Source organism: Haliotis rufescens, unplaced genomic scaffold, assembly GCF_023055435.1.
Source record: "Haliotis rufescens isolate VD_foot unplaced genomic scaffold, xgHalRufe1.0.p SCAF_16, whole genome shotgun sequence".
Lineage (NCBI taxonomy): Eukaryota > Metazoa > Mollusca > Gastropoda > Lepetellida > Haliotidae > Haliotis > Haliotis rufescens.
This window is the reverse complement of record NW_025963846.1, coordinates 12,873,435-12,889,406: the sequence shown is the minus strand read 5'-3', so window position 1 is coordinate 12,889,406 and position 15,972 is coordinate 12,873,435. Positions and strand designations below refer to the sequence as shown.

The following is a 15,972-nucleotide window of genomic DNA, read 5'->3' as shown; positions in this document are numbered from 1 at the left end:
GAATCAGAGCTACAAAATAATAATTGCCAGCTTGATTAGATAGGAACCAGAGTTTATTTTAGCCTAGTTTACCATAAGAAATGCCTCTGTTGTATGAAACCAGTCATGGGGCGGTCGGGTAGCCTAGTGGTTTAAGTGTTCGCTCGTCACGCCGAAGACCCGGGTTCGATTCCTGACATGGGTACAATGTGTGAAGCCCATTTCTGGTGTCCCCTGCCGTGATATTGCTGGAATATTGCTAAAAGCGGCATAAAACCATACTCATGCACTCACTGAAACCAGTCACTCTCCTCTCTCACATCATCACATCTTAGACAGTCCATTCATGTGTCCTTCGAAACAAGAGAAAAGTCTGGTCACGTGCACAGCCGAGTAAGCTCGGAGGTTATTGGATATTGCTATCTGGTGTTCCTAGTTGTATAGGAGGCGGTATAATTTGGTACATAGCTGCTTGGTTCTATCGTGAAAGACAAGGTAATTTGATTGGGCAGATATATGGTGGCAGTTATGTTCAGGGTATTTATCATACTAGAATGAATATACAATACACAGAAAACAAGGACTAGTATAGATGAAATACAAATATTTTGTCCAAAGTGTACGAATGAAATGTCATACTAGAATGAATATATAATACACAGAAAACAAGGATAAGTATAGATGAAATGCAAATATTTTGTCCAAAGTGTACAACCGAAATGTTGTTTTGTGACTTTTACACATGGAAGGAAAATCTCCAACCCACCCCTACCTCTATGTTCTTTTTGTAAGAAAAGAATACTCATTTTCAGTTGATATTTAATAGTCCCAGATTAGAAAGTCGGGCACAAGTTTGTCATCCAGCTGTTAAAGTGAGTTTGTTCTATACTGTTTTACTGCATTTGTTCAATGTATGTGTTCAGCGATGATGGTGGACATGTGGTTGACGTACCCACCTGGTTGGATCCTAAAAAAAGAAGGATCACCCGTTTCTTTCATGTTACAGTAAACTACGGTTATAATGAACATGCTTATAACGAACTGACCGATATAACAAACTTACTAGTTAGCCCCGGCCATGTGTTGCATATATGCTGTATATATGCTTATAACGAACTACGGTTATTACAAACTAAAATGGGTGGTCCCTTTGAGTTCGTTATAACCATAGTTTACTGTACTATAGTTAATCTGTCATGGCATGGCAGACTTACTACAGTAATATGAAAGAGTCCTTAATTTGTTTGGGTATGATTGATTAACTATAGATATATGAAAGAATTTGATGGTCCTTAACATTTTTTAGTAGTATAGTTTCAAGATTCATTTAATTTGCTCTAATTGCATTAATTATGATCCTCTTAATATTTTAGAAATGAATAAGAGTTTAGCATACTCTTGGTGCACTAAAGAGGTTTCTGTGTATTACAATTGTATCTTTGCTTGTATTTTTTGTATTTTAGTGAGTTTTAACATAGATTCTAGTTATTGTATTTGTTTTTATTAATATGTTGTGTAGTTTTGTATTCTTGTCAGCATATACCAGTCAAAGATTCATCTACTTCAGATATCTGGTAGTTCCTTGTATTAAGACATATTGCTGAATTCTGTAGTTCCAGATGAACCTTCTTAAGAACTTACATCTGTCAGCTATCTATCGGGTTCCTGGTTCAAATCCAGTGGGCATAATGGTAGAGTAGGCATAGAGTGAATGTTATTTTATGCCACCGTCATAAGTATTCCTACCCTATCATGGTACATACTTAGCTTGGATTGTGATTGGTAATAACATTGACATTATGATCATTTCCTCAGGATTTAAAACCGTGCAATTATTCCCCAGAGTATTCAAAACCATTCCCCAGAGTATTCAAAACCATGAAAAGATGTTTGTTATTATAACTTACATTAATACAGCTGGTTACAGAACAACACAGCATGCAATGTGAAGCTTCCCTCCCATCCTGAAGCCTCCTCGCCGAGATTGATGCCCAGGGATATCTTACCTGCACACGCAATAAGGACTATAGTTTCGGGAAAGATTGTATGGTCAGATCAAGTTATCTTGGTAAAAGCAGCAGATTGTCACGTTCCATTTACCCTAAGATGCTGTGTTTAATTATTTTAGGAAAACAAGAAAATATACTGGTTAGACCATTCCATTATCAAAGCGGCCCAACACATCCATATTAATCAAACGAAGTTAAAAACAACAACACTTTCATGTTACGATAGTTAATATGAACGAATCAGGTTTTCTTTAACTTCTTTCGAGTAGTATATCAGCCTGTTCGTTCTGGTTCTGCAAGTTACGTATTCTTTGTTGATATCTGATGGTGCACTCACTGGTGTCTTGTTTTTTAACAATTGTTGCATTGCTGGTGATAAAAATATTTTGATCATATCAATGTGTCACGTTAACTTGATGCAGCTGCCCAGAAGCAGAAGAAGAACAAGAAGAAGAAGAAACCTCTGTAATGTGTTTATTTACATGAATAGTCTGTTTACACGCCACCGACATTGACAACTTGGTAAGGTAACACACATTCCTCGGTTTATTTGAGCATTGAGCATTTCAGATAAACCACAGCTTGTCTGTCCAGGAACCGTTGAGAACATGACCTGTTCGTAATATCGATGGAATGATTAGCATGACACATGTTGAATATGTTAGTGATATGTTAGTTAGTGAGCTTGAGAGCATTGTGTTCACGTCACAGAGGGCTGCTCACTTACTGAACTTTCAACCAAGGCTTACTCCTGTCTCATCTTTGCCTTTTTTTTTAATAACGCCGCACTCAACAATATTCCAGCTATATGATGGCGGTCTGTAAATAATCGAGTCTGGATCAGACAAACCAGTGATTGATATCATGAGCATCAATCTACGTAATTGGGATCGATGACCGTGCATCAACCAAGTCAGCGAGCCTGACCACCCGATCCCGTTAGTCGCCTCTTACGACAAGCATAGTCGCCTTTTACGGCAAGCATGGGTTGCTGAAGATCTATTCTACCCCGGATCTTCACAGGTCATGTCTCATCTAAATCAAAATCGTCCAAACTGGGCATGTGCACGTACAGGGGAGTTAAACAACAATGGGCATGACACCAAGTAGTGGTGTCAAGAAAGAAAATGGTTGTTTGTTTAATCCCGCACTCAGAAATATTCTAGCTATATGACAGCTGTCTGAAAATAATTGAGTCTGGATCAGACAATCCAGTGATTGAGATCATGAACATCGATCCACGCAATTGGGATACAATGACCTTGTTGCCTCTTACTACAAACATGGGTTGCTGAAAACCTATTCTAACCCATATCTTCACGGGTAGAAAGAAAATGGTATTTAGTGCTAGGTTTCTGGTTATCTTGCGCCTGTATTCCAACTATTGTCTAGAATTCATTCCTAATTTACTTTTGCAACAAACACCAAGCAGCATGCCGTTATACAAGGCTGTTCATTTGTAAATATTTTTTATTGATGCATTATAGCACTAAGGTACACTATGTCCATTGTTTCAGCGGTCATTAATGTTTGTAATGCTGAGATCAGACGATTCGATTTGTGGAGCAAGTCTCGGTTCACAGTTTTGTATCAAAGTGCATTGCATTCATGGCCCTCAAGTTAATTAGTGCCCCCATCTGCAGGCCATATCGACTGTTGCCTCGAGCATTGAAAGTCCATATCACTCTTGATGAGGGCACGAACCTATCCTTAACATTTCATAATTACAGTTAAATTGGTCATTTGCATACAACATACAGGTTCCAAATACATGTACTTCTGATTGGACATAGAAAATATTGGAAGTTCCTTCTGTAAAGTGGTAGTGTTAAATATTCCCACCTTGTTTAAAAGTGAAACATAGTGCCATGGAACTGTTGCTAACCTGGACATGAAATCAGTTTAGTGTTTACAGACATAGACACTCTGGTTTCTGTCAGTTATAGGGATGGGTATTGGGGGTTTAAAGTGTATCGCAATATTTTGCGAAGCACAAGGTCGTACTGCAATACGTATCCCGATATATTGTATAATTGTAAATTTTGAATTCAGCAGCAATCTGATACATTCAGGTATAAATTGAATTTCATAAATGGAACAAAACAAGATGCTGGTACAACATGGTGTTTACTCCGTCAATAAAAAACCCAGCCAACTTGCGGCCCCTGGATGAATGCTGCGGGGCAGCGAAGGCATTTGGCAAGAAAATAACATTAAAAAAATCGCCATTTGACATCCTCCGATATATTGAGCATGAAAAAATTATATTGTGATACGTATCATGGAAAGATTGAACCTCAATTTACCGATATACCGATAATACCCCACACCCTTAGTCGGTTCAATATTTTTCTGGGTAAATACTGAGGACTTAACATTGAGCACTAACTTCTGTATATTTAAACACAATATGATGTCATCAAGAGAGAAGCGACATACAAACCAAAGTTTATCTTCTTTAGTCTAGCAATTTCAGAAGAGATGTTAACACGAGTATGATCAAATAAAAGTTGACCTTTAAACAGCGAGAAAAGGAACAAGCCGTCAACAATAGATTTGTGGTAGCCATACTAAATCAGACTCGAACCCCTTGAACAAATTCAGGTGTCATGATTTGTGGGAACAAGTGCATCAAATTTCAGCTTCATTGGTCCAGTGGTTTCTCATAAGGTGTTTACAGATGATGCAACAAAAACATGAAGGCTGTGACTTTCAGTCAGGTGAGCTTAAAATATGTTGTAACATAACTACGCATACTTTACAGTGGAAGAACCAGCCTAGGATTTCAAGTTTGGAGGAGGAAGGTTTAGGCACTGAAATGCTGTGTAAGTGGGTAAGACACCACACAGTTTCCCCCACCCGTGACGATCCGGGGTAGAATAGGTCTTCAGCAACCCATGCTTGCCGTAAAAGGCGACTGTGCTTGTCGTAAAAGGGGACTATGCTTGTCTTAAAAGGCGACTAACAGGATATTGCTGAGTGTGGCGTTAAACAACACGCCAAACCACAGTACCCCCCCTCATTACAGGTCACCAATACCAGGGTTCATCATGGGCTACAGGAAGTATGCAGGATGTTTGGTGTATTTATTGTTTGACACAACACTTGGCAATATTCCAGCTATATGAACAAGAGTCTCGAGCAGCCAATCCAGTGACTGACATCATGAGCATCGATCTATGCAGTTAGGATATGATGACATGCATCAATCAAGTCAGTGAGCCTGACCACCCCATCCCGTTAGTCGCCTCTTATGACAAGCATGGGTTGCTGAAGACCTATTCTAGCCCGGATCTTCACAGGGTCAATACCATGGGTCCCAGCCCTGGACTATACTCTAAACCTTGCTTTGCTACATAAATGTGTGGATATGTACAATAGTATGAATATCTCCATACCTCAATTACCTTCAAGCTATAATGAATACCTTGGACCAATAGCTCCATTGCAGGAGCGATGTTTTAATATTTCTTATAGCTGACTATTTCTCAACACATATACTTGAAAACAGCACAATGAATCTTGATAGTTTCGGATAGATCTATATTAAAAATAATGAACAATCCCTTGATAAATTGATAAATACCAAGCAAACTTTTAATACAAAGATAAAAGAACTTGCAGATGGAACAGAAGTTTTACGGAAAAAAGTGAGTATTCAATATTGGGGAGCAAAGCCCAATTCAAACTCAGATCCTCACGGGTCGGGTCAAAGAGTGAAGCCTTTTGTTTCAATCGTGAAAACAGGATAATTGGATGTCCATGTTTTAGCAATTGCGTCATTTAAACTGGATCCCGAATAATGTTATGTTGGTTCATAGAGTCCATGGTGTTTATTATATAGAAGTTGAAACCCAAGACCTGGTGTCTAATCGTTGAAATGGTTGGCTAGAGCCTTGGCGACTAGACACCAAAGTCCAAGTGCTCTAATCAATTTCAAACATGTGGAGCCTTTAACATGTTAAAACATTGTTTTGATAACTGTATTTAAAAAGATATTCAAGAACTGCTTAACTGAAAACATTGTGTGAATCGCCTCTGTGTGATGTAATCAAAATATTTTCCCAGTGCCTTTGGCACACAAATCCCCCTCATTGGCAACCCAGGTTATGAAATGCATGTCCCAGGGCAAGTATACAATTCATATGGGACCAACTCAAGCACATTTAACAAACACATAAATATATTTCAGTTAGTTAATGAAGGTCAAAGACGAAGGAGCTAGTGGTCTAGAGCTAATACATGAAATACAACGTTTCAATAGTCAACATTTGGCAAAGATATTTCTTTGAGTATAGAAGTGCAAGGCTTGGACAACCTGCATCATCCTTGATTATCCAGGGTATTATATCTCCATTCTATAAAAATAAATATCCTGGGCCTAAGCACTTCCTCAGCTTCGTATGGGAAGGGATGACACCACCTCTAGTGCTCCCATCTCTAAGCACAAATTGTGGATTTGACTGGATGGCTATTATTAGCATCGTGCCATTTGAATCAAGAGTCAAAATGCAGCTGTGGTGGTGACTATGTTCTGTGTATTTAAAATAGAATGGAGACCATTGGATGATCAAGTATTGGGTGATGACAAAACAGTTTTTTGGAAAAAGGAACATTTTCTTATTAGTTAAGGTTTTTTCTGTTTTGTAGAGCAACCATGGACGCCAGGACGGACATGCTTATTCTGATATGGTCATCTGCCCCTGATATATCGGGCAAGCATAAACGAAAACTTGTGAAAAAATCGCCAAAGGAAACAAAATTCAGTTCAAAGAATAACCCACCCTCCTTAAAGTGTCAGTATATCAATCCTGAAGCATTTCTTGCAAATATTAGCCGATAACCCCTGAGCCTACAGTTCTGCTCACATTATTCTGTGAGAGAAATTCCTGCACCAGTTGATGCAGGTCTCAGATGTTTACCACTTCGGTGAAACCCACGAGCATGGGTATGGTGCTGACAAACCTAGAAACATAATCAGGGCGAACCGGGATTCGAACCCACAATCATAGGTTTCTGGCGTGCCCAAGGGACGCAACTCCGCACAGCGAATCGTGGCGCCTTAGATGACTTGGCCACCCGTGCCCCTGCTTTCAGTATAGATCTTCACAAATATTCTGCATTAATACTAAGGACTACATTCCAAAACTAAAATCTAATGATTTGAACAAAACATGATGTCATCATGAGGAGAATTATACACTGCAAAGTTCTGCTTCCTCAGCCAAATAGGATTTTTGAGAGAATTTAAAAGCATGGTCAAAACAAGGTCTAAATTTTAAATATTGAATAAAAAACCAACAGAATATATGTGTTGCCACTAAACCAACACTGAATTTAATTCTGAATAAAATAGTAAATATTTTTTTAACACTGAATTTAATTCTGAATAAAATAGTAAATATTTTTTTAAATATGGCTGCTGCGGCAGATTGGATTCAAACCTCTTGAATGTTTTGGAATGTCTGAGCAGATGTTTAAAATGCACAACAGATGATGGATGGTTGACAAACAGGGCACAACAAAAGCACAATTGACATTCATTCAGGTAAGCTAAAAATACGATGTTTTGTCAGGAACCTGCTTCTGGGCAGTTTGTTACATTAAATTTACAAACTTTTGTGATTGTTGATAAGAATTAAATATGTTTAGAAATGCATACAGGTTACCATGGTTACACTGTACCATAGCAACATGGCTTCATCCTTCAAACCATCTTTATATACAGAATATTTAAAAATCATCAATAAGGTAATGCTAGGATTAAACATTAAACAAATATGAACTGTTGAGGACTAAACTAATGTATCCATTTGGCACCCCCAGAACATGTCAAATACAATGGGAAAGTGGACGAAACATGTCGGTATTATAGTAAGTAAATATTTCACATGATCACGTAAATATTAAAAAATATTAATATCTATACATACGTCAAATATCATACACAATGAACTGTGGAAGGTGACAGATCAAAATGACATTTTATTTTTTACTGGAGAAAATATCAATCGACCAATGGATGGGTAAATACACCCTGGTAGGCATTGCACAAAAGCCTGACTTAGTACTCAGCAACACAGATCAAAAGCTTCCACCTGAAGCAAACCTAAACTCAACTTCTTATTTTGCCTGCACAATGTTATTAATAGAACTTAAATTCTAGCTGATGTGACAAAAATAACAATGACAATTATTTATCATGTTCACACTGGAATTCCATCTCCATCCATTGATCATGTGACAAAGGACACGCCACAGGACAAAAGGCTACTGTCAGACTCAGTGTTGAGAGTATAACATGGCGACATCTTGGTAAGTACATAACTCTACATCCTGATTACCAGCTGGGTACAGACAGAACGAGAGTCAAGAAGTGTGCAGATGGGTTGGAAGACTTCCCGCATCTGCATCAGAATGGATGCCATTTTGTCAGAATAGCTAATAAGCAGCAATAATTGGAATCTCCAGATTGGAATATGGACTAATTTCATAATCAGAGTATCATGGTCATGTTACTCACTTATCCTGCATTACACATGGCACATAGCTCCTTACTCCCCAAGTCCTTACTGGAAATGAATGACAATCTATCAGCCCCTTCAGTAACTGTTTTGCCCAACATGACCTCCGTGGCCCTCTTGATCTTGTGTCGGAAGACACCCTCCACCCCCCTCTATATATTATTATTGTCTTTGAACGTCCCCCAGGGCTGATGGTACAGTGGGGAGGACGACATCAGTCATAGAAGGCCCTTGGGTAATGCAGCACAGACAGTATTGATGGCGGACACCCTCCCCACCCCCCTCTATATATTATTATTGTCTTTGAACGTCCCCCAGGGCTGATGGTACAGTGGGGAGGAAGACATCAGTCATAGAAGGCCCTTGGGTAATGCAGCACAGACAGTATTGATGGCGGACACCCTCCCCACCCCCCTCTATATATTATTATTGTCTTTGAATGTCCCCCAGGGCTGATGGTACAGTGGGGAGGAAGACATCAGTCATGAGAAGGCCCTTGGGTAATGCAGCACAGACAGTATTGATGGCGGACACCCTCCCCACCCCCCTCTATATATTATTATTGTCTTTGAACGTCCCCCAGGGCTGATGGTACGTAGCCATATGGCCACCCTTAAGGTGCTTCTTTGTTCTCAGGTGGAGCAAGTAATCCACCACGAATTGCACCGTTGCATCTGTGGGGATATCACCATGTTACTGACAGAAAATCTTGAAGGAGGCCCATATATCATCATACAACCCCTGGTGGAACTTAGTCACATCAGAGGTATTATCCTCTGATAGTACTATCCAACTCTTTAAACAATTTGAGATGTATATCGCATAACAAAACATGCAATGTTTCCATGTACTGTATGAAGAATGCATTTGTTACATAAATGCTGAAAATCCTGAATATATAAATGTATATCTAAAATAAAGTGATCAGAGTCTTCTGCAATGCAAGAACAAAATACTTATTGCACAACTCAGCAAGAAATGCCTGTTAAAATAGTTTTGGTTACAAATTATGAACTATCTATATATATATATATATATATATTGCTAACAGAAAAAGGTAACTGTGCTTCATATAAAGTTCAATAAAATAAAATTTATTTTGAAATTAAATAATATATCTTTCTACAAATATTCATGAAGACATTTCCTTCAAGGTCGTGATTCACAATATGGTCATGCATGTTCACGCTAGGCACACATTTTGGATGTTTGTGTGTTTGTTGGGAGCATCATACACACATGGTCTGGGAATGTGAACAGCACTCAATGATTGATTAGCTATCAGGTGCTCACTAAAAAACTTTTGTTTAACTGAAATAATGCTTACACAATGTCACGGCTTGCTGAAAAATCAATGCAACAGACTTCTTGAGTCAGAATACCACTGCAATACTGCCATGACCAGCTGTTTGTCCAGACCTCTCCCCCAATGAACATGTCTGGGGTGAGATGGAACGATGCCTACAACTGGATCTGAACCAGCCGGTAATACATGTACTAGCTCAGTTGGGCCAATCTTGAGTTGGCATTTGGAGTAATATCCCCCAGGCTGTTTTCAATCATCCGGTGTCTTCAATGCGACGCTGCTGCCTCCCCTGGAGGAACACAAATGGTGGTCACACCCGATACTGACATTGTTTATTGAGTTGTTACACCACCCCTCCTCCTGGGCGTGTCACACTGTCTCCTGTCACCAGGTCTGGGTATCGTCAATTAACTTGTTATGATACAACATTGATCAGATGAATCAAGGCCAAATATTATGTTGTTATTTTCAATAACACCACACAACATTTACACCACTTTATATGAAGCACAGTTACTTTTTCCCGTTAATATACACGTATGTATAAATTTGCTTTCTTAAAAGAATGATGGATTTCGTTTTTTGCAGTAAATCCAAAATCTCCTTTAACATGAATAGAAATATTCATATATATTTGAATGAGATGTTTTGTTACTTAAAGGGCAAGTTCACACGGAAATTAACCTATTTTTTCTTGTACTTTTTCCACATTAAAAGTGTTAACCTAGAAGTGTCATAGACAAAAATATAAAAATATCACAATTAATTAACATATTTTTCGCATTAAAACGATTTATATTTTTCACATTTACCAAGTGTTCTATTTCCACAACAAAAACACCATGGCTTATGCCCCTTGCAATATGACGTCATTGGTGCCAATTGATAAACATTATGACGTCATCATGCTTTGTTAGAGCCGCTTCACGTGGTGTAGGTCTAGTTGTGTGATTCTAGCGTCTAAGATGCCAGCCAGCATAGTGTTATGCTGAGTCACCACTGCGCCGGAGTGTGTCGTAGGCCATGTTGTTTTACCGCAAACTGGTACTTGATATCTTTTGCGTTGAGAATAGACAGGGACCCAGTTGAATTGGCACCAATTACGTCATAATCTAAGGGGGATAACTCAGGCATGTTTAGCTCGAAAAACGAAGGCCTCATAACGGTATATCATTTTCACACTATTGTGAGCTTCCTACTTTCACTGTGAAAAAAATGAGTGTATATTTTCAAACACAGATACTAATTAATTCTAAAATTGCGTTTTGTTTAGAAAAAGAAAGAAAGTGATTTTTGCGTGTACACTTCCCCTTTAAGAAATAATCCTGGTTGTTTCTTCAATATTTTTTTCACAGTGTTGGTATAACACGCTTTGAACATTATGTCAGTGCAACCCACAACGGGTGCTGACAAACCTAGAAACATAATGAGGGCAAATCAGGGATTCAAACCAACGATCAAAAGCACCTTTGACAACTGGGTCACCGTGCCACATTCACTTGTTAAAAGTTTCATACATAACCTGACATTCACACTAACAGAGTTGTTGTGACAGTACACATGGACATATTGTATTGTTATTGGCACATTGGTAAAATATAAGGCTATTGTTTACTGATCCTGATGAACAAGTGTCTTCGGTATCAGTGTATCACAGTTTCTGGAAATAAATATCTGCCTGGACGTGCCCACATCTCAGTTGAGACCAAAGCAGGAAGGTCTACATGGATTCTTTCCTTCTTTGCTTCTTCATGTTGTTCTCCAGCTCCTGTCTTTTCTTCCGGTCTTCTTCAAACTGTCGCACAATCTGCGGGAACTCTGCATCCCAGACTGCGATACATCCATACTGGCCATCTGGGATAAACATCACATGGTGAGCAAACATTCAGCAGTCTCATGCGACACATATCTCAAACATTTTTAATGCCAACCAAACACTGTCTGTTTCCCATCTGGTTGACATTTGTGCACACTTTCATGAAGAAATGGAGGATTTTGAGAGAATTGTTCCAGGAACACAACTGAGTGTCAGTCCAACTTATCCATGAGAAAAATACCCCCAAAATATAAACATTTAAAACCCTCAATAGCCAATGGCACCTGTTAACCATCTGGTTGATACTAATGCAAGTTTCATGCAGAAATAGGGAGTGACATGCTCCAGAAGCAAACCACAGTCCCAACTAAAACTTAATCCAACTTGTTTCCATCAAAGGCAAACCTAAAAGATTATCCCTAAATTGCAAAAGGCACCAGTCCACCACCTGATGACATATGTGAAATGTTTAATCATGAAGAAATAGTGAACAGTTTTTTAGTTCTGCTCTTGAGTGAGTGAGTGAGTGACCGATTGACTGAATGAGTATGGTTTTACGCCGTTTTTAGCAACATTCAAGCAATATCACGGTGGGGGACACCAGAAATGGGCTTCACACATTGTGCCCATGTGGGGAATCGAACCTGGGTCTTCAGCGTGACGAGCGAACGCTTTAACCACTAGGCTACCCCACCGCCCGTCTCCTCTGGAAAGGACCGCATCCGTGGTCTAGTAGTAGAGCGGAATGTCCGGGGTTCGATCCCCGACCGCATCATACCAAAAGATGTTAAAAGATGGTACTTTTTGTTACCCTGTCTGGCGCTCGGCATTAAAGGGCTAAAACAAGGACTGGTCGGCTCGGAGTCTGTATATTGTGTCTGAGTGGGGTATCCATGTTAAACTGCGGCATGATATCTCAGTGTGCTAGCACTTTATATTGGTATCAGTCCGGACTAGTACAAGCAGACACACACACACACACACATGCATGCACGTCGCTATATAAGCGCAATAATCTTGGATGCGACGTTAAACCCAATTTCATCTCACCATCTACTCTGGACAAGAAGTGAGTGTGCAGACGGCCGACAAACTGAAGCTAATGTCACCTTCTGTAACATGCTGGGGGTACAGATGTGTGAAGATATCCTCAATAGCATGGGGGGAATCGAACCCGGGTCTTTGGCATGACAAGTGAACGCTTAAACCACAAGGCTACCCCACCGCCCTTCTACTCTGGACAAGAAGTGGGTGTGCAGACGGCCGACAAACTGACAGCTAATGTCACCTTCTGTAACATGCTAGGGGAACAGATGTGTGAAGAAATCCTCAATAACAAAATGCACCGTTTCAGCACATGCCTGTGATTCAAGAGTTTACGAGTTATGCTTTGGAAACAAAATGTATGATAAGTTTGAATTAATCTGCAGTCTGCATCCCCCAACATCCCAAATGCATATTCAGACTGTTACTGGAATACTACTCCCACCTTTCTTTACTTCTGCCTCAGGTCTGTGTCGGAATCCAAGTCCTCCACTCAGGACTACACAGAATGGCAGGAAGGCTGAAACAAGAATGAAGCAGTTGTTAGTTTTGTTTGTTTGCTTGTTGTTTAACACCACGCTCAGTAATATTCCAGCTAAATGATGGTGGTCTGTACAAAAACAACACAGGACATGTTTTAACTGGGCAAACACCCATGATTGAAAGTGTATGAGTGAGTTGGGTTTAATGCAGTAATGCTTCACTGGATAATGGAGGATGGAGGCACCTCCATCACATTACACTAATGTGTGGAATCAAACCCAGGTCTTCAGTGTGCTGAGCAATCACTGTAACTAGTACCCCGCCACCCTGAAGGCCTACCACACAGGGAAACTTCAGTGTGCCGAGCAATCACTGTAACCAGTACCCCGCCACCCTGAAGGCCTACCACACAGGGAATCTTCAGTGTGCCGAGCAATCACTGTAACCACTACCCCGCCACCCTGAAGGCCTACCACACAGGGAAACTTCAGTGTGCCGAGCAATCACTGTAACCAGTACCTCGCCACCCTGAAGGCCTACCACACAGGGATACTTCAGTGTGCTGAGCAATCACTGTAACCACTACCCCGCCACCCTGAAGGCCTACCACACAGGGAAATATTCTCCTACCTGGAGACTTGATAGCCATCAGTGATCTTATTGAGGCTGTGTGTCGTGCGGTCTGCATGATCGGAGCCTGGGACACTGCATCCACCACCACCACGTGACCGCCGCCAGTCCCTACCCACAATGCTCGACTGTCTCGTAGGTAGAGTATGGACGTTACTCTTGCTTCATCCGTTGGAATTCTGATTGGGAAAACTGATGGTTTTAACAGTAATGGTGGTGTAAAATAGACTCAAGCTATCAATTCATTCTGTAGGGCCCAGTTGTCCTACTTGTCTAAGGCACGGCAACTTGGTGTGCTGCATCACTTAGGCATGCCAGCGGTTCTTTGGACTTCATCCAAAATAACATATTGTCCCCGAAAATGCAGACAAAAGAATAATCATGCTTCAGACTGTTGAAAAGAAGAAAATTGTCAGCCTCAAATAAACATTGTGGCATATTTTTTTTATTTAGGCTCCCTAGATGTAATTAAAGAAATATCTGGGTTTGCAGCTTTAGTTACAAAAATATTTAGTCTCAATGCACAATCCCAGTCCACAACCACCCCACCACCGCCAACCCGACTCCAATATCAAACATCGTTTCCCATGACTCCATGACGACCTCACCTGAACGTCTCTGCCCTCACCTGAACGTCTCTGCCCTCACCTGAACGTCTCTCCTGAACGTCTCTGCCCTCACCTGAACGTCTCTGCCCTCACCTGAACGTCTCTGCCCTCACCTGAACGTCTCTCCTGAACGTCTCTGCCCTCACCTGAACGTCTCTGCCCTCACCTGAACGTCTCTGCCCTCACCTGAATGTCTCTCCTGAACGTCGCTGTCCTCACCTGAACGTCTCTGCCCTCACCTGAACGTCTCTGCCCTCACCTGAATGTCTCTGCCCTCACCTGAACGTCTCTCCTGAACGTCTCTGCCCTCACCTGAACGTCGCTGCCCTCACCTGAACGTCTCTGCCCTCACCTGAACGTCTCTCCTGAACGTCTCTGCCCTCACCTGAACGTCTCTGCCCTCACCTGAATGTCTCTCCTGAACGTCTCTGCCCTCACCTGAACGTCTCTGCCCTCACCTGAACGTCTCTGCCCTCACCTGAACGTCTCTCCTGAACGTTGCTGCCCTCACCTGAACGTCGCTGCCCTCACCTGAACGTCTCTGCCCTCACCTGAACGTCGCTGCCCTCACCTGAACGTCTCTGCCCTCACCTAAACGTCGCTGTCCTCACCTGAACATCTCTGCCCTCACCTGAATGTCTCTGCCCTCACCTGAACGTCTCTGCCCTCACCTGAACATCTCTGCCCTCACCTGAACGTCTCTCCTGAACGTCTCTGCCCTCACCTGAATGTCTCTGCCCTCACCTGAACGTCTCTGCCCTCACCTGAACATCTCTGCCCTCACCTGAACGTCTCTGCCCTCACCTGAACGTCTCTCCTGAACGTCGCTGCCCTCACCTGAACATCGCTGCCCTCACCTGAACGTCTCTGCCCTCACCTGAATGTCTCTGCCCTCACCTGAACGTCTCTGCCCTCACCTGAACGTCGCTGCCCTCACCTGAACGTCGCTGCCCTCACCTTAACGTCTCTGCCCTCACCTGAACGTCTCTGCCCTCACCTGAACATCGCTGCCCTCACCTGAACGTCGCTGTCCACACCTGAATGTCTCTGTCCTCACCTGAACGTCGCTGTCCTCACCTGAACGTCGCTGTCCTCACCTGAACGTCTCTGCCCTCACCTGAACGTCTCTGCCCTCACCTGAACGTTGCTGCCCATTTGAACGTCGCTGTCCTCACCTGAATGTCTCTGTCCTCACCTGAACGTCTCTGCCCTCACCTGAACGTCTCTGCCCTCACCTGAACGTCGCTGTCCTCACCTGAACGTCTCTGCTATGCTGCAAGAGCCCCTCTGTCTCTCCTTTTTGTGGTCCCACACCTCCAGCACATCAGACCGACGTCGAGACAGGTAGATGTTGTGTCCCACTGCCATTGTGCAGATCGGGGACCTTACCTTGCCACTGGAACATACAAGCTGCATCACAGAAACAATACCAACTGTGTCTGTAGATCGGAGTGGGTGTGTGAGGGAGAAGGGTTTTAAGCAAATTGTGGTAATATACTATGCAAAAGAAGTTCAGGACCACCATGACAGATTTACTATGGTAAAATGAAAGAATCAAGTGGTCCTTAACTTC

The 15,972-nt window shown here is 41.7% G+C and overlaps 1 protein-coding gene across 1 annotated transcript in view; it reads right to left on the bottom strand.

Moving 5' to 3' along the window:
- Positions 1-11,151: 11,151 nt before the first annotated feature.
- LOC124135715 (leucine-rich repeat serine/threonine-protein kinase 2-like) overlaps positions 11,152-15,972 on the bottom strand; it is a 148,171-nt gene continuing 143,350 nt past the window's right edge. The window contains exons 63-66 of the mRNA XM_048396884.1: positions 15,655-15,795; positions 13,792-13,970; positions 13,124-13,198; positions 11,152-11,672 (exon numbers count right to left, since the gene is read on the bottom strand). Coding sequence (XP_048252841.1) covers positions 11,539-11,672; positions 13,124-13,198; positions 13,792-13,970; positions 15,655-15,795 — 529 coding nt within the window. The 3' untranslated portion in view covers positions 11,152-11,538. The remainder of the gene's footprint in view (positions 11,673-13,123; positions 13,199-13,791; positions 13,971-15,654; positions 15,796-15,972) is intronic.